At 47.4% G+C, this 18589-nt stretch overlaps 1 protein-coding gene across 5 annotated transcripts in view; it reads right to left on the bottom strand.

Moving 5' to 3' along the window:
- The window catches only part of GALNT17 (polypeptide N-acetylgalactosaminyltransferase 17), a 423891-nt gene that overhangs the window by 214396 nt on the left and 190906 nt on the right, over positions 1–18589 (bottom strand). For 2 of the 5 annotated variants that reach the window (XM_085016911.1, XM_085016912.1), the window contains one exon: positions 14958–15124. The exons of the other annotated variants lie outside the window; for them this stretch is intronic. In XM_085016911.1, coding sequence (XP_084873037.1) covers positions 14958–15124 — 167 coding nt within the window. The remainder of the gene's footprint in view (positions 1–14957; positions 15125–18589) is intronic. 5 annotated transcript variants of the gene reach the window in all.

Genomic DNA, 18589 nt, shown 5'->3' with positions numbered 1-18589 from the left:
ATGGAGGTTCCTTGGAAAACTAAATCTAGAACTATCATATGATCCAGCAATCCCACACCTGGGCATATATCCAGACAAAACTATAATTCAAAAAGATACATGTACCCCATGTTCATTGCAGCACTATTCACAACAGCAGAGATATGGAAACAACCTAAATGTCCATCAACAGATGACTGGATTAAGAAGATGTGATATATACATACAAAGGAATACTACTCAGCCATAAAAAAGGATGAAATGATGCCATTTGCAGTGGATGAAACTGGAGATTCTCATACTGAATGAAGTAAGTCAGGAAGAGAAAGACAAATATCATTTGATGTCACTTACATGTGGAATCTAAAATATGGCACAAATGAACCTATCTACAAAACAGAAACAGACCCACAGACATAGAGAACAGACTTGTGGTTGCCAAGGGGGAGGGAGTGAGACGGACAGGGAGTTTGGGCTTAGTTGATGCAAACTATCACATTTAGAATGGGTAAGCAGTGAGGTCCTCCTGTGTAGCACAGGGAACTGTATCCAGTCTCCTGGGATAGACCATGATAGAAGGTAATATGAGGAAAATAACATATCTGTATGACTAGGTCACTTTGCTATACAGCAAAAATTGGCACAACTGTAAATCAACTATACTTTTAACAAAAAATAAATTGAAAAAAAAAGCACTTCCCTCTCTAAACGTGAACTTCTTTTTTAAAATGGACATCAACGGCCATGGGCGGGACTCAAGATGTGAGCTCGGTTAGCACTGAGGCATTTCAGGCCCCTTCTGTATCTGCACCACCTGATCTGAGTTTCCTTGACATCCTACGTGGGTCATTCCCTCGCAGGCCTCCTTGAGGCCAGGCAGCTGATGTCCTTCCACGTGTGGCAGACAAGAAGGGAACGAGTGGCCAGGGGGGACCTCAGGATTGGAAGGCAGCCCTCCTGCCCTCTTACCTGAAGCGTAGAGGAAAGTAAAAGCTTTGTCCTGAGCTGTGTGCTGGGGCCCGGCCCAGGCCCGCTCAGACCCTGTAGCACAGCCTGAGGCCAAAGAGCCTCTGCCCCGCAAGCTGACCAGAGCCCACAGCTAACGTGATCTAAAGACACTCTTGTCAGTGCCAGCTCAAGGCTGCACCTCACTTTTCCAATAAAATAAGATGAAAGCTCTGACACTGCTTTTCAGGGAACAAAGGGGAAAGTGGCCATGTCTGGCCTTCCTGACAACATTTCTACCAGCTCCTGGGCGTTCCTTGATCCACTCTTCCCTCTGTCTCACCTGTCAGGCCTGCTGATCCCCACTCTGGGCTAAGCTTTTTTTTTTTTTTGCTTTTGCTTTTTAGGGCTGCACTCACAGCATATAGAAGTTCCCAGACTAGGGGTTGAATCAGAGCTGCAGCTGCCAGCCTACACCAGAGCCACAGCAACAGAGGATCCAAACCACGTCTGCAACCTACACCAAAGCTCACGGCAACAGTGGATCCTCAACCCACTGAGCAAGGCCAGGGATCGAACCCACATCCTCATGGATCCTAGTCGGGTTCACTACTACCGAGTCACAACAAACTCCCAAGGAGACTTTTTTTTTTTTTTTTTTTGTCTTTTTGCCATTTCTTGGGCCGCTCCCGTGGCATATGGAGGTTCCCAGGCTAGGGGTCGAATCGGAGCTGTAGCCACCGGCCTACACCAGAGCCACAGCAACTCAGGATCTGAGCCGCGTCTGCAACCTACACCACAGCTCACGGCAACGCCGGATCCTTAACCCACTGAGCAAGGCCAGGGATCAAACCTGCAACCTCATGGTTCCTAGTCAGATTCGTTAACCACTGAGCCACGACGGGAATTCCCCAAGGAGACTTTTTTATCCCTCTTGCTCTGAGGCTGCTCGGCGCTATCACAGGATGTGAGCCCACTGCCTGTCCTCAGTCCTGTGGTCCAGCAGGTCTGACTTGCAGTCTCTCTGAAACCCCAATCCCATCCCCCACCCTGCTGGGTGGTGGAGGCTGGCCACCTCCAGTCTTTCAGGCCATCTGGAAGGAAATATGGCTGCCAAGATGGCCCAAAGGTGACACTGTAATGTCAGCCAGTATAGAGGGACAGGACCACCTCTCTAGGAGATTCCCAGGGAAGGGACATGGTACTCTAGTTTGGGTCAGATGCCCTTCCTTGGACCTGTCAGCCATGGCCCGGAGGGCAGGGTCATGTGCAGAATGACCTTATTATACCCCAGAGATGGGAGGCCCAGGACAGAGAGCCCTGGCGGTGTTTGAGGGCCTGGGTCTGACTTGCCCTTGGCTCTCAGCCTCATTCCCATGCCTGGGGCATGTCAGCCCCCCAGGATCTTCTATTGTTGGGTCTCATCTAATGGGAACCCAAAGTCTGATCCCAGTACAAAACTTTCAACATCCTTTTTGGATGACTCCTGGTTCTGCAGGAATGGAATCCATTCCTTTTGGCATCATAGTCCAGGTCACCGAGGCTAAGAAACAAAACATTTGCTCCACTGGAGGCTGAGCTAGAAAATAAAAATTAATCAGATTTTTAAGAGGGGGTGTCACATAAATGAAATAACCCCAAAAGTTCATTTTGACGTGTGTTTACCATAACTCGAGCAATGGCATTCTTAGGCATTGATCCCAGAGAAATGCAAACTTATTTTCACACCAACAGCTATGCACCAGCATTCATAGCAACTTTATTTGTACAAACCCCAAACTGAAACAACCCACATGTCCTCCAATAGGCAAAGGGTTAAACAAACTTGATAAACCCACACTGGGCACACTATGTAGAAGTCAAAAGAAACGAACTCTTGGTGCACACAATTTGGGTGGATCTCATGGGACTTCTGAGTGCAAAAGCCAGTCACAAAGGTTATGTTTCACTGGGTTGAACGTTCCTGAAATACTGAAATTATAGAGATGGAGTAGAGATAGGGGTTAGCGATGGGGGGCTGGGTGTGGTATTAAAGGGGTAGCCTGGGGGACCTTTGTGGTGGGGGGCAGTTCTGCATCTCACCTCTGCAGGTGGTTACAGGAATCTCACACGTGATCAAATTGTGTAGAAACACCAGTACACACACACACATACACATACCTGATTAAATGGGTGAAATTAGGATAAGCTCTGATGGTACAATCTGTGGATTGTACCAGAGTTCATTTACAGGTTGTAATTAACACACTTAAGTTTTGCAAGATGCTACCGATGGGGAAAATGAAAGGGCACATAAGACCCCTTGTACTTTTTTGCAACTTCCTGTGACTCTACAATGACTTCACCATTTCAAGGTTTTTTGTTGTTACTGTGTTGGGTTTTTTTGGGCCTCGCATGTGGAAGTTCCCAGGTCAGGAACTGAACCTGTGCCACAGAAAAAACCAGAGCTGCTGCAGTGACACCACCAGATTCTTAACCCGCTGCACCACAAGGGAACTCCAGTTGTGTTTTGTTTTTTTTTTTTAAATGCCCTTTAGCATGGGAAACTTTACCTGGGGTTCATACACTAACTCTTGTGTAAAGATACACACACACCTCCTCTCCTCCTCCCCAAGGCCCGAAAATACACAGGGAGGAATGTAAACGTATAACGGCATTGTGATTACAGACCCACAGAGCAAATGCTGTCACATGGCCGTGATCTGGTTGGGAACAAAAACAAGTATTATTTCTGATTAGGAAGGCTCTCTACAGGCCAGGGGAGAGGCAGGTGCTGTTCCAATGAGGAAGCCGGGCCCAGCGTGGAGCTGTGTGATAACAAGGTGTCTCTTGGCTACTTTACTCAGAGCATCAACAGCCCAGGAAAAGTGTTATCTTCCCGAAACACGAAACCTTGCCTATCTCTCCAATTACAAACTCAGAAGAAAAGCCAATAATGCCAGTCTGCCTGCTCCAAAACCCCTTTTAAAAGCCCAGAGGGTCTAACCTTCCACTCAAAAACAACTTCTAGCTCCGGCCACCCTGCTTTCAACCGTTGAACACACCAACCAAGAGAAGAGCTTCCTTCTTCAGGGGGTGCTGGCTCCACAGCTGAACAGCCGTAACAAGGTAGACAGCCACCCAGAGCATCTTGATTACTGGAGATCGGTGGGTTTTGAGATCCAAACCAAGACGACCAGAGCACGGACGCCAATCTATAGACAGCCATGCCGGATACAAAACCTTCCCGGGAGACGCCGGCGGAAGTAGGAAAAATAAAAAAAAACCTTTGCACGCATGCGCCTTAAAGTAACATTGTCTGTGATCCCATCAAGTGGTTGGCGCGCAAGGTTCTGGGTCGCAGCGCGGAAGGAACTCGGGTTCTTGCCCTCAAGAGTCTTACACTTTAGACACTGTCAAGTGCACGGATGCAATACAATACAGCATGCTGAGTGCTGTGCCAGACTACACACTGATGCGGGCGGGGTGGAGGCAAGGCTGAGGGCCCCAACTCAGCCACACCTGGTAAATCCAGGAAGGCTTCTCAGTGGGGGTGACTCAAAAGTAGCATGTTGAGGAATGAGCTAGAGCTGGCAAATCAAATAACCCCACCAGCCTCCTCAACAGTAATGTCCTTTATTATACGTCCAGGACTTGTTTTATGCGCTTTACAAGTATTACCTGGAAAGCTCAAATATTAAATCCTGCAGAAAATCCACTACTATCCCCAGTGTACTCAAGCTTAGAAAAGGTAGGTGCCTTGGCGGAGACACCCACATGCTATTGCTTAGGAAAAGGGGAAGGAAGCTTTTAAAAAGTAGCAAAAACTATTGAGAAGACATAAGAAATGGGAGTGCATGTCTGGCTCAGTGGAAACAAATCCAACTAGTATCCATGAGGACGCAGGTTTGAGCCCTGGCCTCCTTGCTCAGTGGGTTAAGGATCTGGCATTGCCGTGAGCTGTGGTGTAGGCCAGTGGCTCGGAGCCCATGCTGCTGTGGCTGTGGTGCAGGCCAGTGACTACAGCCCCAATTCAACCCCTAGTCTGGAAACCTCCATATGCCACAGGAGTGGCCCTAAAAAGACAAAAAAAAATTTTTTTTTAATGTAAAAAGACTCATAAGAAATGGATTAAAGATTATAATCGTGGACATAAGCTTCCAGTATTATTTTGACTTGATGGCTCAAGTTTCCCCTCAGTTTGGAAGGCACACTAAAATTCCACAGGAATCTAGACTCCACGTAGCCAAAAGGTGAACTCAATCCCTCTCTCAAACCCCCCACTCCTACTATATTCCTTTTGCTTTTTTTCTTTTTACAGCCACACCTGCAGCATATGGAAGGTCCCAGGCCAGGGGTCAAATCAGAGCTGCAGCTGAGACCTAAGCCACATCCACACAACACTGGATCTGACCTGCATCTGTGACCTATACCACACCTGCAGCAATGCTAGATCCTTAACCCACTAAGGCCAGGGGAAACGATGTTGGGTCCTTGGCCCACTGAGCCACAATGGGAAGTCCCCTATACCTTATTCCTTATCATAATGGATGGCACCAACCTGTTCTATCACCAGAGCCAGGACCCTGCGGGTCCTCTCTGACCCTCCCTCCTCCTTACCCTCCTTTGTAACCAATCAGTCCTCATGCGATTCAGCCTCAATGTTTCCAAATCTAAAATATTTTAGCATAAGAAAACAGGAAAATTTCAAATAAGTGGTAAAGATAAATTATTAAATAGAGAAAAACATACATTGAGACAAAGGTCTCTAGATTAGAATTCTGTTAACCCTTCTATAATAATATTTCATCTGTTACACTTTACTTTGAAAAGAAATATTTACCTATAAGAAAATATGCATGAATATTCATACCCCCTAGGAATCATGAATAACTTTCTTAGGACGTCACTAAAGGAAAAGAGTGATGGATTTGACTACATAAAAATGCGAAATTTATGCTTGTCTAAAAATACTGTAAACAAATTAGAGTGAAAGCACAACTTGAAGAAATTCCCATAAAATGAATGTATAAGGAGATTGATAATATATACAGAGTCCTTATACATCAGTAAGATAAATACTCCAATAGAAAAAATGGGTGTCATTAATAGGCAAATCCCTAAAAAAGAAATATAGTCAAATCTATGAAAAAGTGTTCAATGTTGCTAATCTTTTAAAAGTGCAGATTTAAAAATGATATGCCATTCTCCACTCATCAGAACATAAAAGATGACAAAGATTAAAAAGATCCAGTGTTGGTGAGGAAACAGAGAAAGAGATGCTTCTTGCATATTTTTATTGGGCCCGTATCACACAGGTGGAAATCAAGTTATCAGTTCCTATTCAAAGTTCTTAAAAACAGGTATGGAACTTCAGAGATAAGATAATGTCACCTTAGGGCAAAGGACACATATAGATTGAAAGTGAGGGGATGGGAAAAGATATTTCATGCCAATGGACGAGACAGAAAAGCAGGAGCTGCAATACTCATATCAGACAAAATAGACTTTAAAACGAAGGCCGTAAAGAAAGACAAAGAAGGACACTATTGAATGGTTAAAGGATCCATTCAAGAAAAGGATATTACAATCATCAATATATATGCCCTAATATAGGAGCAGCCAGATACTTACGACAAATACTAACAGAAATAAAAGGAGAAACTGATGAGAATACAATCATAGTAGGAGACTTTAACACCCTACTTACATCAATGGACAGATCCTCTAGACAGAAAATCCATAAGGCAACAGAGATCCTAAATGACACAATAGAAAAATTAGACTTAATTGACATTTTCAGGACATTACATCCAAAAAAATCAGAATATACTTTCTTCTCAAGTGCACATGGAACATTCTCAAGAATTGGTCACATACGGGGGCACAAAGCTAACCTCAGCAAATTTAAGAGTATAGACATTATTTCAAGTATCTTCTCTGACCACAATGGCATGAAACTAGAAATCAACCACAGGAAAAGAAATGAGAAAAAAACACACTACATGGAGACTAAACAACATGCTACTAAAAAAACAATGGATCAATGAAGAAATCAAGAAGGAAATTAAAAAATACCTCAAGACAAATGATAATGAAGACACCACCACTCAATATCTAGGGGATGCCGCAAAAGCAGTGCTCAGAGGGAAATAGCAATATAGGTCTTCCTCAAAAAAGAAGAAAAAGCTCAAATCAACAATTTAACCCACCACCTAAATGAATTAGAAAAAGAAGAACAAACAAAACCTAAAGTCAGCAGAAGGAAGGAAATCATAAAGATCAAAGGGGAAATTAATAAAATAGAGATTCAAAAAACAATAGACAAAATCAATCAAACCAAGAGCTGGTTCTTTGACAAACCTCTGGCTAGACTCAACAAGAAGAGGAGAGAAAAAACCCAAATAAACAAAATAAGAAATGAAAAAGGAGAAGTTACAACAGATACTATAGAAATACAAAAAACCATGAGAGAATACTATCAACAAATATAGGCCAACAAATTTGACAACCTAGAAGAAATGGACAACTTTCCAGAGACTTACAGCCTGCCAAAACTGAATCAAGGAGAAATAGATCAACCAAACAGATCTATCACTAGCAATGAAATTGAATATGTCATAAAAACACTCCCCACAAATAAAAGTCCAGGACCAGATGGCTTCACAGGCGAATTCTACCAAACATACAAAGAGAAACTTACAGTCATCCTCTTCAAACTTTTTCAAAAGACTGAAGAAGAAGAAACACTCTCAAAGATATTCTATGACGCCACCATCACCCTAATTCCAAAATTAGACAAAGATACCACCAAAAAAGAAAACTATCGGCCAATATCTTTGATGAATATAGACACAGAAATTCTCAACCAAATTTTAGCCAACCAAATCATATAAAAAACAACAACAACAACATATAAAAAAGATCACCACGACCAGGTGGGATTCATTCCAGGAACTTCATTCATGAAGTTGACAAAAGCTACTGTAATGGGATTTAAAATAAAATAAACCCATAGTCTTTCAAGGTCAGAGAAGACCAGAGGAGACATTAGTCACGATGCTGGGGAGGATGGAAAAACTGACAGCTATGTCCTGCCTCTCTGGTGACAAACCCAGCAAGTCTAGCTGAGAGAGAGAGAGAGAGAGAGAGAGAGAGAGAGAGAGAGAGAGAGAGAGAACGCGAGTGCACAGGTGCATGCAGCTATATAAGACACAATGTGAAATTTTCCATTTTAGTTCACAGTTCAGTGACATTAAGCACAATCACGGGGTCCTGCCCCCATCACCACCATCTATCTCCAGAACTTCCAAACCGAAACTCTGTAGCCCTTAAACAGTAACTCCCCACTCTCCCTCCCCCAGCCCTTGGCTGCCTAATCATCTTTTGAGAGGTAATTATGAGCAGACAAGAGGCTCGCTGGACATGCCAGGAAAGCCTCCAAGATGGGAGACAGAAAGTAAATTACAAAGAGAAAAAGCATCATGTGGAAACCGACTACACTGGAAGCAAACTGAAAAACAAACCAAGACATTATTAATATCCTCCGAGGGAGCAGAAAACATATTGCTTCCATTAAATAAAAACAATATGCTATAAAAAGGAACTTTCAGAGAATAAAAATGAGGACTTGGAAGCAAAATCATGATAGCAGAAATAAAAAAAAACTGAAAAGAAGGGAAAGGAGATAAAGTTGAAGAAAGCGAGTATATCAGAGCAAAAAGGTAAGGAAAGATACGATAGCAGACAAAAGATAAGAAAATCAGGGGTTCCATTGAGGTTAAATAATGGAATATAACCAGAGATGCTGGGAGAGAGAATTGAGAAAAATGAGGAGGGGTTATCAATTAAATATTCCAAGAAATTTTCCCAAAACTGACCTTGGAATCCAGATTGAAGCCTCTGAATGACCAGCTCAATGGATGAAAACAGACCCACCCCAAGGCTCATAATTTGAATTTCAAAACTCTGGGGACAAAATGAAGACTCCACAAGCTTCCAGAAAGGAAAGAAACATGCAAAGGATCAGGAATCAAGACTCATTTCTTTTTAAAAGAACACTGAAAGACAGAAGATAATGGAGCAAACCCATCAAAATTCTGAAGGAAGATGATATCTAACTCCATCAAGCCATCATTCACATAGAAGATAAGGAAAAAGCTTCCTTCAGACATGGGTGCTCTCAAAAGATGTGATTTTTCCTTGCAGTCTTTCTTGAGACGCTCCTAAGTATTGAGTTTTACCAAACTAAGTATGTCAAACATGAAAGAGAGGCATGGAATCCAACATAAGTGGGGGACAAAGGAGACACCCCCCCCCCCCCGGGAGGATGGTGAAGAGACATTTAAGGTGGCAATGAGGAGTTCCCATCATGGCTCAGTGGAAACGAATCTGACTAGCATCCATGAGGACGCAGGTTTGATCCCTGGCCTTGCTCAGTGGGTTAAGGATCCGGTGCTGCCGTGACCTGTGGTGTAGGTCACGGATGCGGCTCGAATCTGGCGTTGCTGTGGCTGTGGTGTAAGCTGGTGGCTACAGCTCCGATTCCACCCCTAGCCTGGGAACCTCCATGTGCTGTGGGTACGGTCCTAAAAGACAAAAAAAAAAAAAAAAATGGTGGCAATGAGTCCAGCCACCGCAGCCACCAGTCTACACGGGCGCTGCAGGCTTGGGGCAGGCATGTTGAGGGTTATCATTCCTATGTCTCCTGCAACCTGACCCCGCTTCAGGCTGAGGGGAGATCATCCAGTGAGTGTGATTCCCCAATCTTCCCTGTAACCAGATGTTCTAACCAGAGGCTAAGTGAGTGCTGACTCTCCATGCCTGCCACCTGGATCGGCTGAGGACATTCATTGCATCCTTAGGCTGTGACCTCCTGAAGGTAGGCAGTGCGCCTTGAGGAGGTCAGAAGCAGAAAAACACCAGGCAGCCTGTTCCCCCCAGATGTGTGCCTTATGCCCAGTACCCAGTTCACCCAGAAGCCCTGCCAGAAGTCCCCGCTTGGGCTCAGCCTTGTGTTTCTCAGGGTCACGAATAACCCAGCTGTCCTCTCCAGGAGTGGCTTTTATAATTCTTAGGAAAGCACATAGGCCAATATCCTTGGTTTTTGTTTTTTTGTTTGCTGGTAGGGCTGCGGAAGTTCCCAGGCTAGGGGTAGAATAGGAGCTATAGCTGCCAGCACACGACACAGCCACAGCCACACAGAATCCAGGCCGAATCTGCAACCTACACCACAGCTCACAGCAACATTGGATTGTTAACTCACTGAGCAAGGCCAGGGATCAAACCCGCATCCTCATGGTTACAAGTCGGATTCGTTACTGCTGAGCCACAACGGGAACTCCAACATCCTTGTTCCTGACATGGTTGGATAATAAGTATTTATTTATAAGTATAGTTGTTTGTTTGTTTTTAATAAAGGAGTCGGGACAACTAAGCAAGGGGGAGAAAGGCAAGAAATCCAATGATCACTATTTGAAGAGGATGTGAAAGAATTACCGTTAATTAGTCACTGGACTGACTGAGATTAGGGTTTTAGAGGGACACTGGCTAGCCATCCAGGGGACAGAGGACAGACAGGGGTCGAGTTCCGGGCAGAGGCTGGAGGAGGGCTTGGGGGAGGAGGCTGCCCAGGGCGCGCCCTTGATGGTGAGACTCATGAGTGGGTGCAATTGCAGCAGGAAGCCGAGGAAGAGGCCTAGAGGGCAATCCAAAGAGAGTGGTGCCAAGACCCTGGGGTTTCAGAAAAATGCCAAGAACGAAGCTGCCCGCAATGTCAGATGTGGCCATATCAGAGCAGGAAAGTGCCCTGGGCATGTGGTGAGCAGTGATTGTTGCCTGCATGATGTTAGCTGAATAACGCACAAGAGTTCAAAGAGATGCATCTTACTTGGGCTTTATTTAGGCCAATGTCAATATTCAAGCTGAATAAAACACATGACTTAACAAAAAATTAAAAGAGAAAGTTTCTGACATGTCTGTACACGCAGAACCAAAGTCACCTGGCTTTCTTCATGCTTTCCCTGAGCCAGCCTCTTTTTTAAAAAAATTCCTGAAAAAGCCTCTTTTTCCTGGCATGTATGGGAAAACAGGGAGGTGAGAGGCTAAAGTTCCAGCCTTAGAAGGGATCGTTCCACCCTCATTAAAATGATGGCTGCAGAACTTTTTTCTTAATAAAAAGGACAATGTCCTACTTCCTGGTTTAGGGGAGAGGAAAAAAAGAACAGTAACATTAGCTTGTTTTTAACTACAGGATCTTAATGTAAAAACATGCATTAAGAAGAGAGAGAACATGGGCAGTTGCTTCAGGTTAAGTCTGTTTTCTTCCAATTTATGCGCTTTTTGATACATTCAAATGTGCCTACGGAGAGCATGCATCGCTTTTAAGATCAGAAAAAAAAAAAAATGGTAAGACTGGAAAAATGTTTTAATCAAATTCAAACAGAAGGTAAGCAGGGACAACAATATTAATGTTACAAAAATGAAATCCGAGGTGGGGGGGAGTATGCTTTTAAGATAAAGGGAGCATTACATAATGGTAACAACCACCGCTCCCAGTGATGCCATGCAGATACAAATCTGTAGTTGCCAGAGAAACTGACAACAAGATACCGAAATCAAATGTTATTAGGAACCCAAGAAGGAAGAGTCATCGTAGGAGGAGATCTTAAAACACCAGTATCAAAAAGACTTCAGAAAATAAATTTCTGGTCAATCTAACACCACGAAATTGATGTCTGGCAGGAACTCAATCCCATGATTACAAGTGTAGGGGGGTCTTTTTAAGCGCCTATCGAACATTTACAAAGCTCATTAATACCGGTCACAAAGAAAATCTCAATGCAGAAAAAAAAAAAAAGGCTAAATTCCTCTTCCCATTAAAGAGGAGGCACTTCCAGCCTGAAGAAAAAACATAGAGGCTAAAGCCAGGGAAAGAAAAGAGAGAAACGATGCTCATGTGGTCCACTCTGGGTTTCCCAGGCCTTTGCGGGGACAGGGGAGGATGGGGAGTCAAGTTCATGATCAGATCGAAACAAATGCCTCATCCCCACTTTTTCTCGCCCACTCAGCATCTTCACTTAGACCTGAGGTGTGAACCTCTGAAATGGTACTTAGCACAGTGGGTCTCAAAGTGCAGTCCCTGCAGCAGTGGCTGTCAGCTGTGAGCTGGTGAGAAATACAGATTCTCAGACCCACCCGAGGCCTCCCGATGCCGGACTGCCTCAGGTCCTGATGTGCCAGCATCTGATGCTAAAGATGCATCAACACCCCAGCTGCCTCGCCCTTGAGCAGGTCCACTCTGAGAAGCAGGTTTTACTCTGGCTCCCCGAGTCCCCCTGTGGAATTAAGCTCTCTTCACCCACAGCTGCAATCTGTCTAACACCCCCCGCCTTGGGGGATGTCTTCCCTTCCTAATCCCGCTTCCCCACTCCCTTGTCGGTGCTCTTCCTTCACCTCCTAAATAAGCTAATGCACTCAACTCTTCATTTCAGGGTGTTTCTGGCGGACCCTGTATCAAGACATCTTCTGGAGACCCCCGTTCTCACAGAGCCTGTGTTCGGGTTGAGGCGGACTTGTTCTTCCATCCCCTTCTTCTCTGGCTGGGTCTGCTGAGATTTCCTCGGGGAAGGGAGGTCCACCTGCAGTGAATCCTGACTCATTCAGCTCAGCGCCTGCCACTCACTCTCTTCTCTGGGTCTGCTAGCTCTGCTCTGCATGACCTCCAGCCACTTTGCTGTTATCCCCCGCTAGCCCTTCCCCAGCCCCATCCAGCTTCGTGGCTTCCTCCATGGCTGGGTGAGCCTTGTGGAGGGTGGGCTACCAGCCAGGCCCTGTGAAACCAAGTCCTGCCCCCACTGGAGGTCCAGCTGTTCAGGACATGCCGATTGCAGGTGCTCTGTGCTACAGGAGGATACAGGGAGCTGAGGCAGCACAGAGCAAGGGGCTTAGGATGTCAGCAAAGGCACTTCCCAGAAAGTGACAGGTAAGGGACATCTGGGGGACGAGCGGGACTTAGCTAGCAAATGGAGGGGAAGGTGAGAGCCAGATGTCCTGAAGAGGGTCTGGAAGTACTTCTTCTTTTTTTTTTTTTTTTGTCTTTTTGCCATTTCTTGGGCCGCTCCCGCGGCATATGGAGGTTCCCAGGCTAGGGGTCGAATTGGAGCTGTAGCCACCGGCCTACGCCAGAGCCACAGCAACGCGGGATCCGAGCCGCGTCTGCAACCTACACCACAGCTCACGGCAACGCTGGATCATTAACCCACTGAGCAAGGGCAGGGATCGAACCCGCAACCTCATGGTTCCTAGTCGGATTCGTTAACCACTGCGCCACGACAGGAACTCCTGGAAGTACTTCTGAAGCCAGAGGTCTGTGGCAGGCACCCAGGGAGGCTGCAGAAAGGAACACCGTGAGCCATGACTTTGCCTGGTGACTCAGAGGGACCTGAAATAACCTCCTTTTCCCAAGAAGACTCTCAAGGTCAGTTTTAGAAAAATATAACGAGGGAGTTCCCTTCGTGGCTCAGCAGTTAAGGAACCCAACTAGTATCCATGAGGATATGGGTTTGATCCCTGGCCTCGCTCTGTGGGTTAAGGATCCAGTATTGCTGGGTCCAGGCACACTCACACCCATCACTGGTAACAGTCAGCTGGTTCAGAAGGGGCAGGGGGACTTCAGCTTCTGGGTGGATGAAATGTGACAAACTCACCGGAGCTCCTGAAGATAATCAGGTTTCCAATAGGACCTGTGACCCTGTCCTGCCTCTTCCTCACCCTCTCCTGACCCAGGAGCACAGGGTAACCCTCTGTGATCACACTGAGAGCCATGGTGCAGCCCACCCCAAATCCTTCAGTTGCTCAGAAGATAAGCCTCCTTGGCCTTAAAGCGTGCCCACTGGCTGCCTTTCTTGGACGTCATCAGCTCGTGTGAGTTTCTCCCTGCAGTGAGTTTTGTAGGCTGTGACTTTTGTACGATTAGCCAAAGCAACCCCTCTACCACCAGCTCAACACTAAGCCTCCATCTCCAAGGATTTCAAAGGGTTTTTGTTGTTTACATCTGCTATTTGCTTGTTTTACATATACACAAATTTATGGCCACACCCATGGCATATGGAAGTTCCCGGGGCCAGGGGTTGCATCCCAGCTGGAGCTGAAACCTATGCTACAGCTGGGGCAACACCGGATCCTTTAACACACTATGAGGGGCTGGGATTGAACCTGTGCTCAGCAGCTCCCAAGCCACTGCAGTTGGATTCTTAACCCACTGTGCCACAGCAGGAACTCCATACACACACACAGACACACACAGACACACACACACATTTCTTTTTAGGGCAGCACCTGCAGCATATGGAGGTTCCCAGGCTAGGGGTCAAATTGGAGCTGTAGCTCTTGGCCTAGGCCACAGCCACAGCAACATGGGATCCGAGCCGTGTCTGTGACCTACACCAGAGCTCACAGCAACCCTGGATCCTTAACCCACTGATCGAGGCCAGGGATCGAACCTGCATCCTCATGGATGCTAGTCAAATTCGCTTCTGCTGAGCCACGACAGGAGCTCCCTTATGTAGTTTTTAATTGAGCTATTATTCCTAATAGAACTCATCCCCAAAAGACCTGCAAACCGTGCATTTCTACCGACAGTCATTTTGGGCACAGTGGCCCAGAGGGGACTTCTGACATATGATGAACAGTTCCCATCACAGGACAGAATTTCCCTTTCTCTTCTGTCTCTCAGAAGAGGACAACGGAGATGGTGGGTGTGTGTGGGGGGGTGGGGAGCAGAGAAAAATGCAGCTTTTCAATGTTATTGACTTCAGGTAATATGAAGAGGGAAAACAAGTCCAGACACATAACGAAGAATTTATTCTTAGGCGCCCTAGAGGACTCCAGGACGAATAGTAGTGCCTGCCTGGACTTCTTCCCCCCAAACAGCCCCCGTTCCCCATCTATGCCCCAGGGACAGGAGACAGACCCTTGGGCTCAGGATGAATTGAAAGCGGTACATCCTTCCTGCTGAGCGCGTGTGCCTGTGTGCAGGCTCACGGCCCCCGTACCTTCGTCGCTGTTGTCATCCACTAGAATGATTTCCTTCAACAGGTGGGTTGGCGTGTGGTTGACGGCGCTATGAACGGACCGCAGGATCACGGACAGGGCCTCGTTCACGAAGATAAATATGATGGATATCTGGGGCAACTCCTTGGCGTATTTCAGCTCCTTACACCTGGGGGAAGAGAGGCAGGGAGAGCGAGTCAGAGGAAGGAACTGGGCATGCGCACTGTGGCCCGACACAGCAAGAAGGTCAGATCCTTCCGCACGTCCGCCCGAGGCGAGAGTCCCTGGGGGTCTCTTGGCCGCTCTTGGCTGAGAACTGAGAATAAAAACCTCAGGAGGAGACCGTTAAGAAAGCCAGCCCCACTTCTCTGAAATTTACCACTGCGTAGGAACAGGAAGCACCAGTCTTAGGCACACATCTGCTGTCTCCCAGGCTGCCACACCCACACGTACCCACTGGTCCCACTTCAGTGCATCCCTGCCCAACTTCCCACTCGAGGCACCTGCATTTCCTCCCTTGGAGCCTACTGTGCTGCCTCCTAAGCAACTGTCTCGCCCCCAACAGTTCTCATCCAGAGACGGCGTGTAAGTACCCCGGCTCCCTCAGCCCTCGAGCTGGTTGATGCTGGGGGCAGGTTTTAAGTGGCTCCCAGAGTTTCCGCCAATGGGATTAAGCTCCATCACCCATAGTGGCATCCTGTATAACAGCCCCTTTGAGGACGCCTTCCCTTCTCAGTCCACTTCCCCACCCTCGCAGGGGTGCTCTCTGTTCCTCCCAAATCAGCGAATGCACTCAAACCTTTGTTTCCGGGTCTGTTTCTGGAAGAACCCAAACGAAGACATCTACCGGAACTACCAAGCACCCAGCATTGCACAGGAGACCTCTGCTCTCATGGAGTTTATGCTCTGGGAAAAACTATGAAACACACATGAAATTAAACAAAACCAAGGAAGAGGGTCCTCTGCCTGCTAGGACTGTGCTGCCTGACACACCCCAACACTTGAAAGTGTTCCTAGACTCTTTCTAGAAGACAGAGATGGGCCCACCTGCTTGAGAGGTCCACCCTTCCAAAATCCAGCAACTCCCCCATCCTCGAAGACAGCGGTGCAAGAGAAGAATATTTTTCATCCAGGTTGAACTCAGGGGCATAAAGATTGGGCCTCCCTGGGGGCCCCGGTGATGTAAGAAATGACTGCTACCCAGGGACCCAGCTCCGCATGGCTCAGTCACAGGAGCACCGGCTCTCTGCCCCGGGAGCACTAGGGAATTTGGTTTCATGCGTGGTCTGAGTCACATCGGAAATACTAAGCAGAAACAGAGCAGAATGGACGATGGGGCTAGTGCGTTTCAATACATCCTCCTTCTCCTTGTGTAAGACAGTACAATATACAGCACAATGTGTTCGGAGCAAAACAAAGGGAACAAGATGAAGGGATGGAGGGAGTGGGGAGCAGCACTGAAGAGGGAGCAAGAAATACAGCTGTTTTTTATGCTGAACAGCTTGGGCTGTGTCGGGCCATATTAATCATGTAGGCAATTTTCGGAAGAAAATAAAGTTTTGTTACAATATACATTTGTGTCTCCTGGAGGAGACCGTCCAGGGATCCATTGATCATGCAGCCTCATTTTTAACCATGATGCTGTAAATTCACTTCTGGGGGCTGCCAAGGAGATTAGAATGGTTATTGACGGGCTCCCGGGCAGTTGGCGGGAATCATCTCATTTACTGCGTGGTGACCCGGGGGAGGAGGGCACATCCCAGAAGGTCCCTCGGAGCCCCACTCCCACCCTCAGCAGGGGGCAGGCAGCCATCCTGAGCCTGGCAGGCAGGCAGCTGCTGCTTCTCAGTGGGTTCCTCACCATCCACACCAGCAGCCCCACCGCACACACCCTCCCACTCGAAGCGTGAGCCTTTGTTTTTAACAGATGCTGGCCCTGGAAATGGAGAAGCAAAAAGACCAGACTGCACTGTACCAAGCACCGTCTTCCCCAGCCACAGGCGACCGGGTCAGGCTGCCATGAAGACAGAGCCGCGGGTCAAGCATCTTGGTCGGAGCAGGCAACTGGCCCTGGTGAACTGGGACTCCTGGGAGCCGACAGGGAATAACACCCGCCCCCCCCCCCGCCCCCCTCCCCGGCCGATCCTGCCCCTTCATGGTCAAGGTGACCATTCAGGAAATCCTGAGGGGGCTCTCAGAAGCGAAAAGCACTCTGCCACACACAGAACCTGTTACCCCGGGCACACTGCTCATCTTTCTTCATCTATAAAACTGTCAAATTAACCCTCATTGCACTTAGCTCTGGGTGCCTGGCTAAGGTGCTTGTAAGGATCAGAGGAGACCAGCCTTTGAGAGCCCTGGAAGAATTCAGTGTACCAACTCATGGAAAAGCTAGCCTGCCTGCCCTTCTACCTTACCTCCTGGCTCTTCTGTTCCCGCCTGTAGATTTCGCATCACCACCGGCCAGGCTTCCAGAGTTTTCACTTAACCCAGACCCTTCCTGCAGGACCCAGTGGACTCTGCTCCTCAAAAGCGCCCCAGACTCCAACCTCCCAGCTTACAGTGATTTACCTCTCCCATGCCCGACATCCTCAGAGTTTTAAATACAGTCATTATGACAATCAGCATGGTTTTTGCTGCTCCAGAGAGCAAGCTCTGCCTTTATAAAAAAACCCTCTAAGGCCGGCTAAGGGTCGATGGCCCACCAAATGCCAGAGGGATGGAGAGATGGACAGCCAGGGTTGTCGGCACCTGCTGTAAGGACTCAGCACTGACTGACATTCGTTACTTCTGACCAGACGCCCAACCTCCTGTACTCAACACGGAAAGGAGACTAGGGGTGGCTGGTACAAAGGAAAGGGAGAGGCCTCATGGGCCTTAGAAACACTAGCAGCTGCACAGAGGAAGAGAACAGATAAGGCTTCTGCCCTAGGAGTTGATGCTGGACCAATTCTCCCTGTGGCCTAATGACTCTCAGATGGTGCTTCTAAGCCACACATACGGGTACCCCTCATCCTGCAGACTGGGGCTGCCATGAAAGAAGCATCCTCATCCCTCATTTCCGAGCCCCTGCTGTGGAGGGGCTCGGGGCCAAGGTGCTGTGCACGGTACCCTCTGTGTGGCCCTGGCCGAGGCTCGTGGGCGGGCAGATCTCGGGGAGGGAGCGGTCAGCTCAGCTCGGCGTCTGGCCCTGTCTCTGTATCATGGGACATACAGAATCAGACATGTTTCCTGCCTCCTCAGCAGCCTCCCAGACTGCAAAATCCAGGTAAGTGAGAGAAGACTGGAAGGTTGTCCGGATAAAAGAATAGATTCCAGATTTGAAAGCTACCTGGGGAGTGAGGAGAGGATGGCAGGCTGCAGAAAGTGTGAAATATCTCAAAATCCACTGAAAACAAATTTATGGCTACCAAAGGGGAAAGGTGGGGGGAGGGATGGATTAGGGAGTTGGGACTGGCATACGCACACTACTGCATAGAACAGACGGTCAGTGAGGGCCTGCTGTATGGCACAGGGAGCTGTCATCAACAGCCTGCAATCATGTGGGAAAAGAATTTGAAAAAGCATGCATACTTGTACGCATATAACAGAATCGCTGTTGTACAGCAGAAATTATCACAACATTGTAAATCAA

This window comes from Sus scrofa, chromosome 3, assembly GCF_054392235.1.
Source record: "Sus scrofa isolate SSC_HxYL_T2T_F1_AM1 chromosome 3, Sscrofa_HxYL_maternal_Yorkshire_Landrace_v2.0, whole genome shotgun sequence".
NCBI lineage: Eukaryota > Metazoa > Chordata > Mammalia > Artiodactyla > Suidae > Sus > Sus scrofa.
This window is presented reverse-complemented; position numbering and strand designations above follow the sequence as displayed.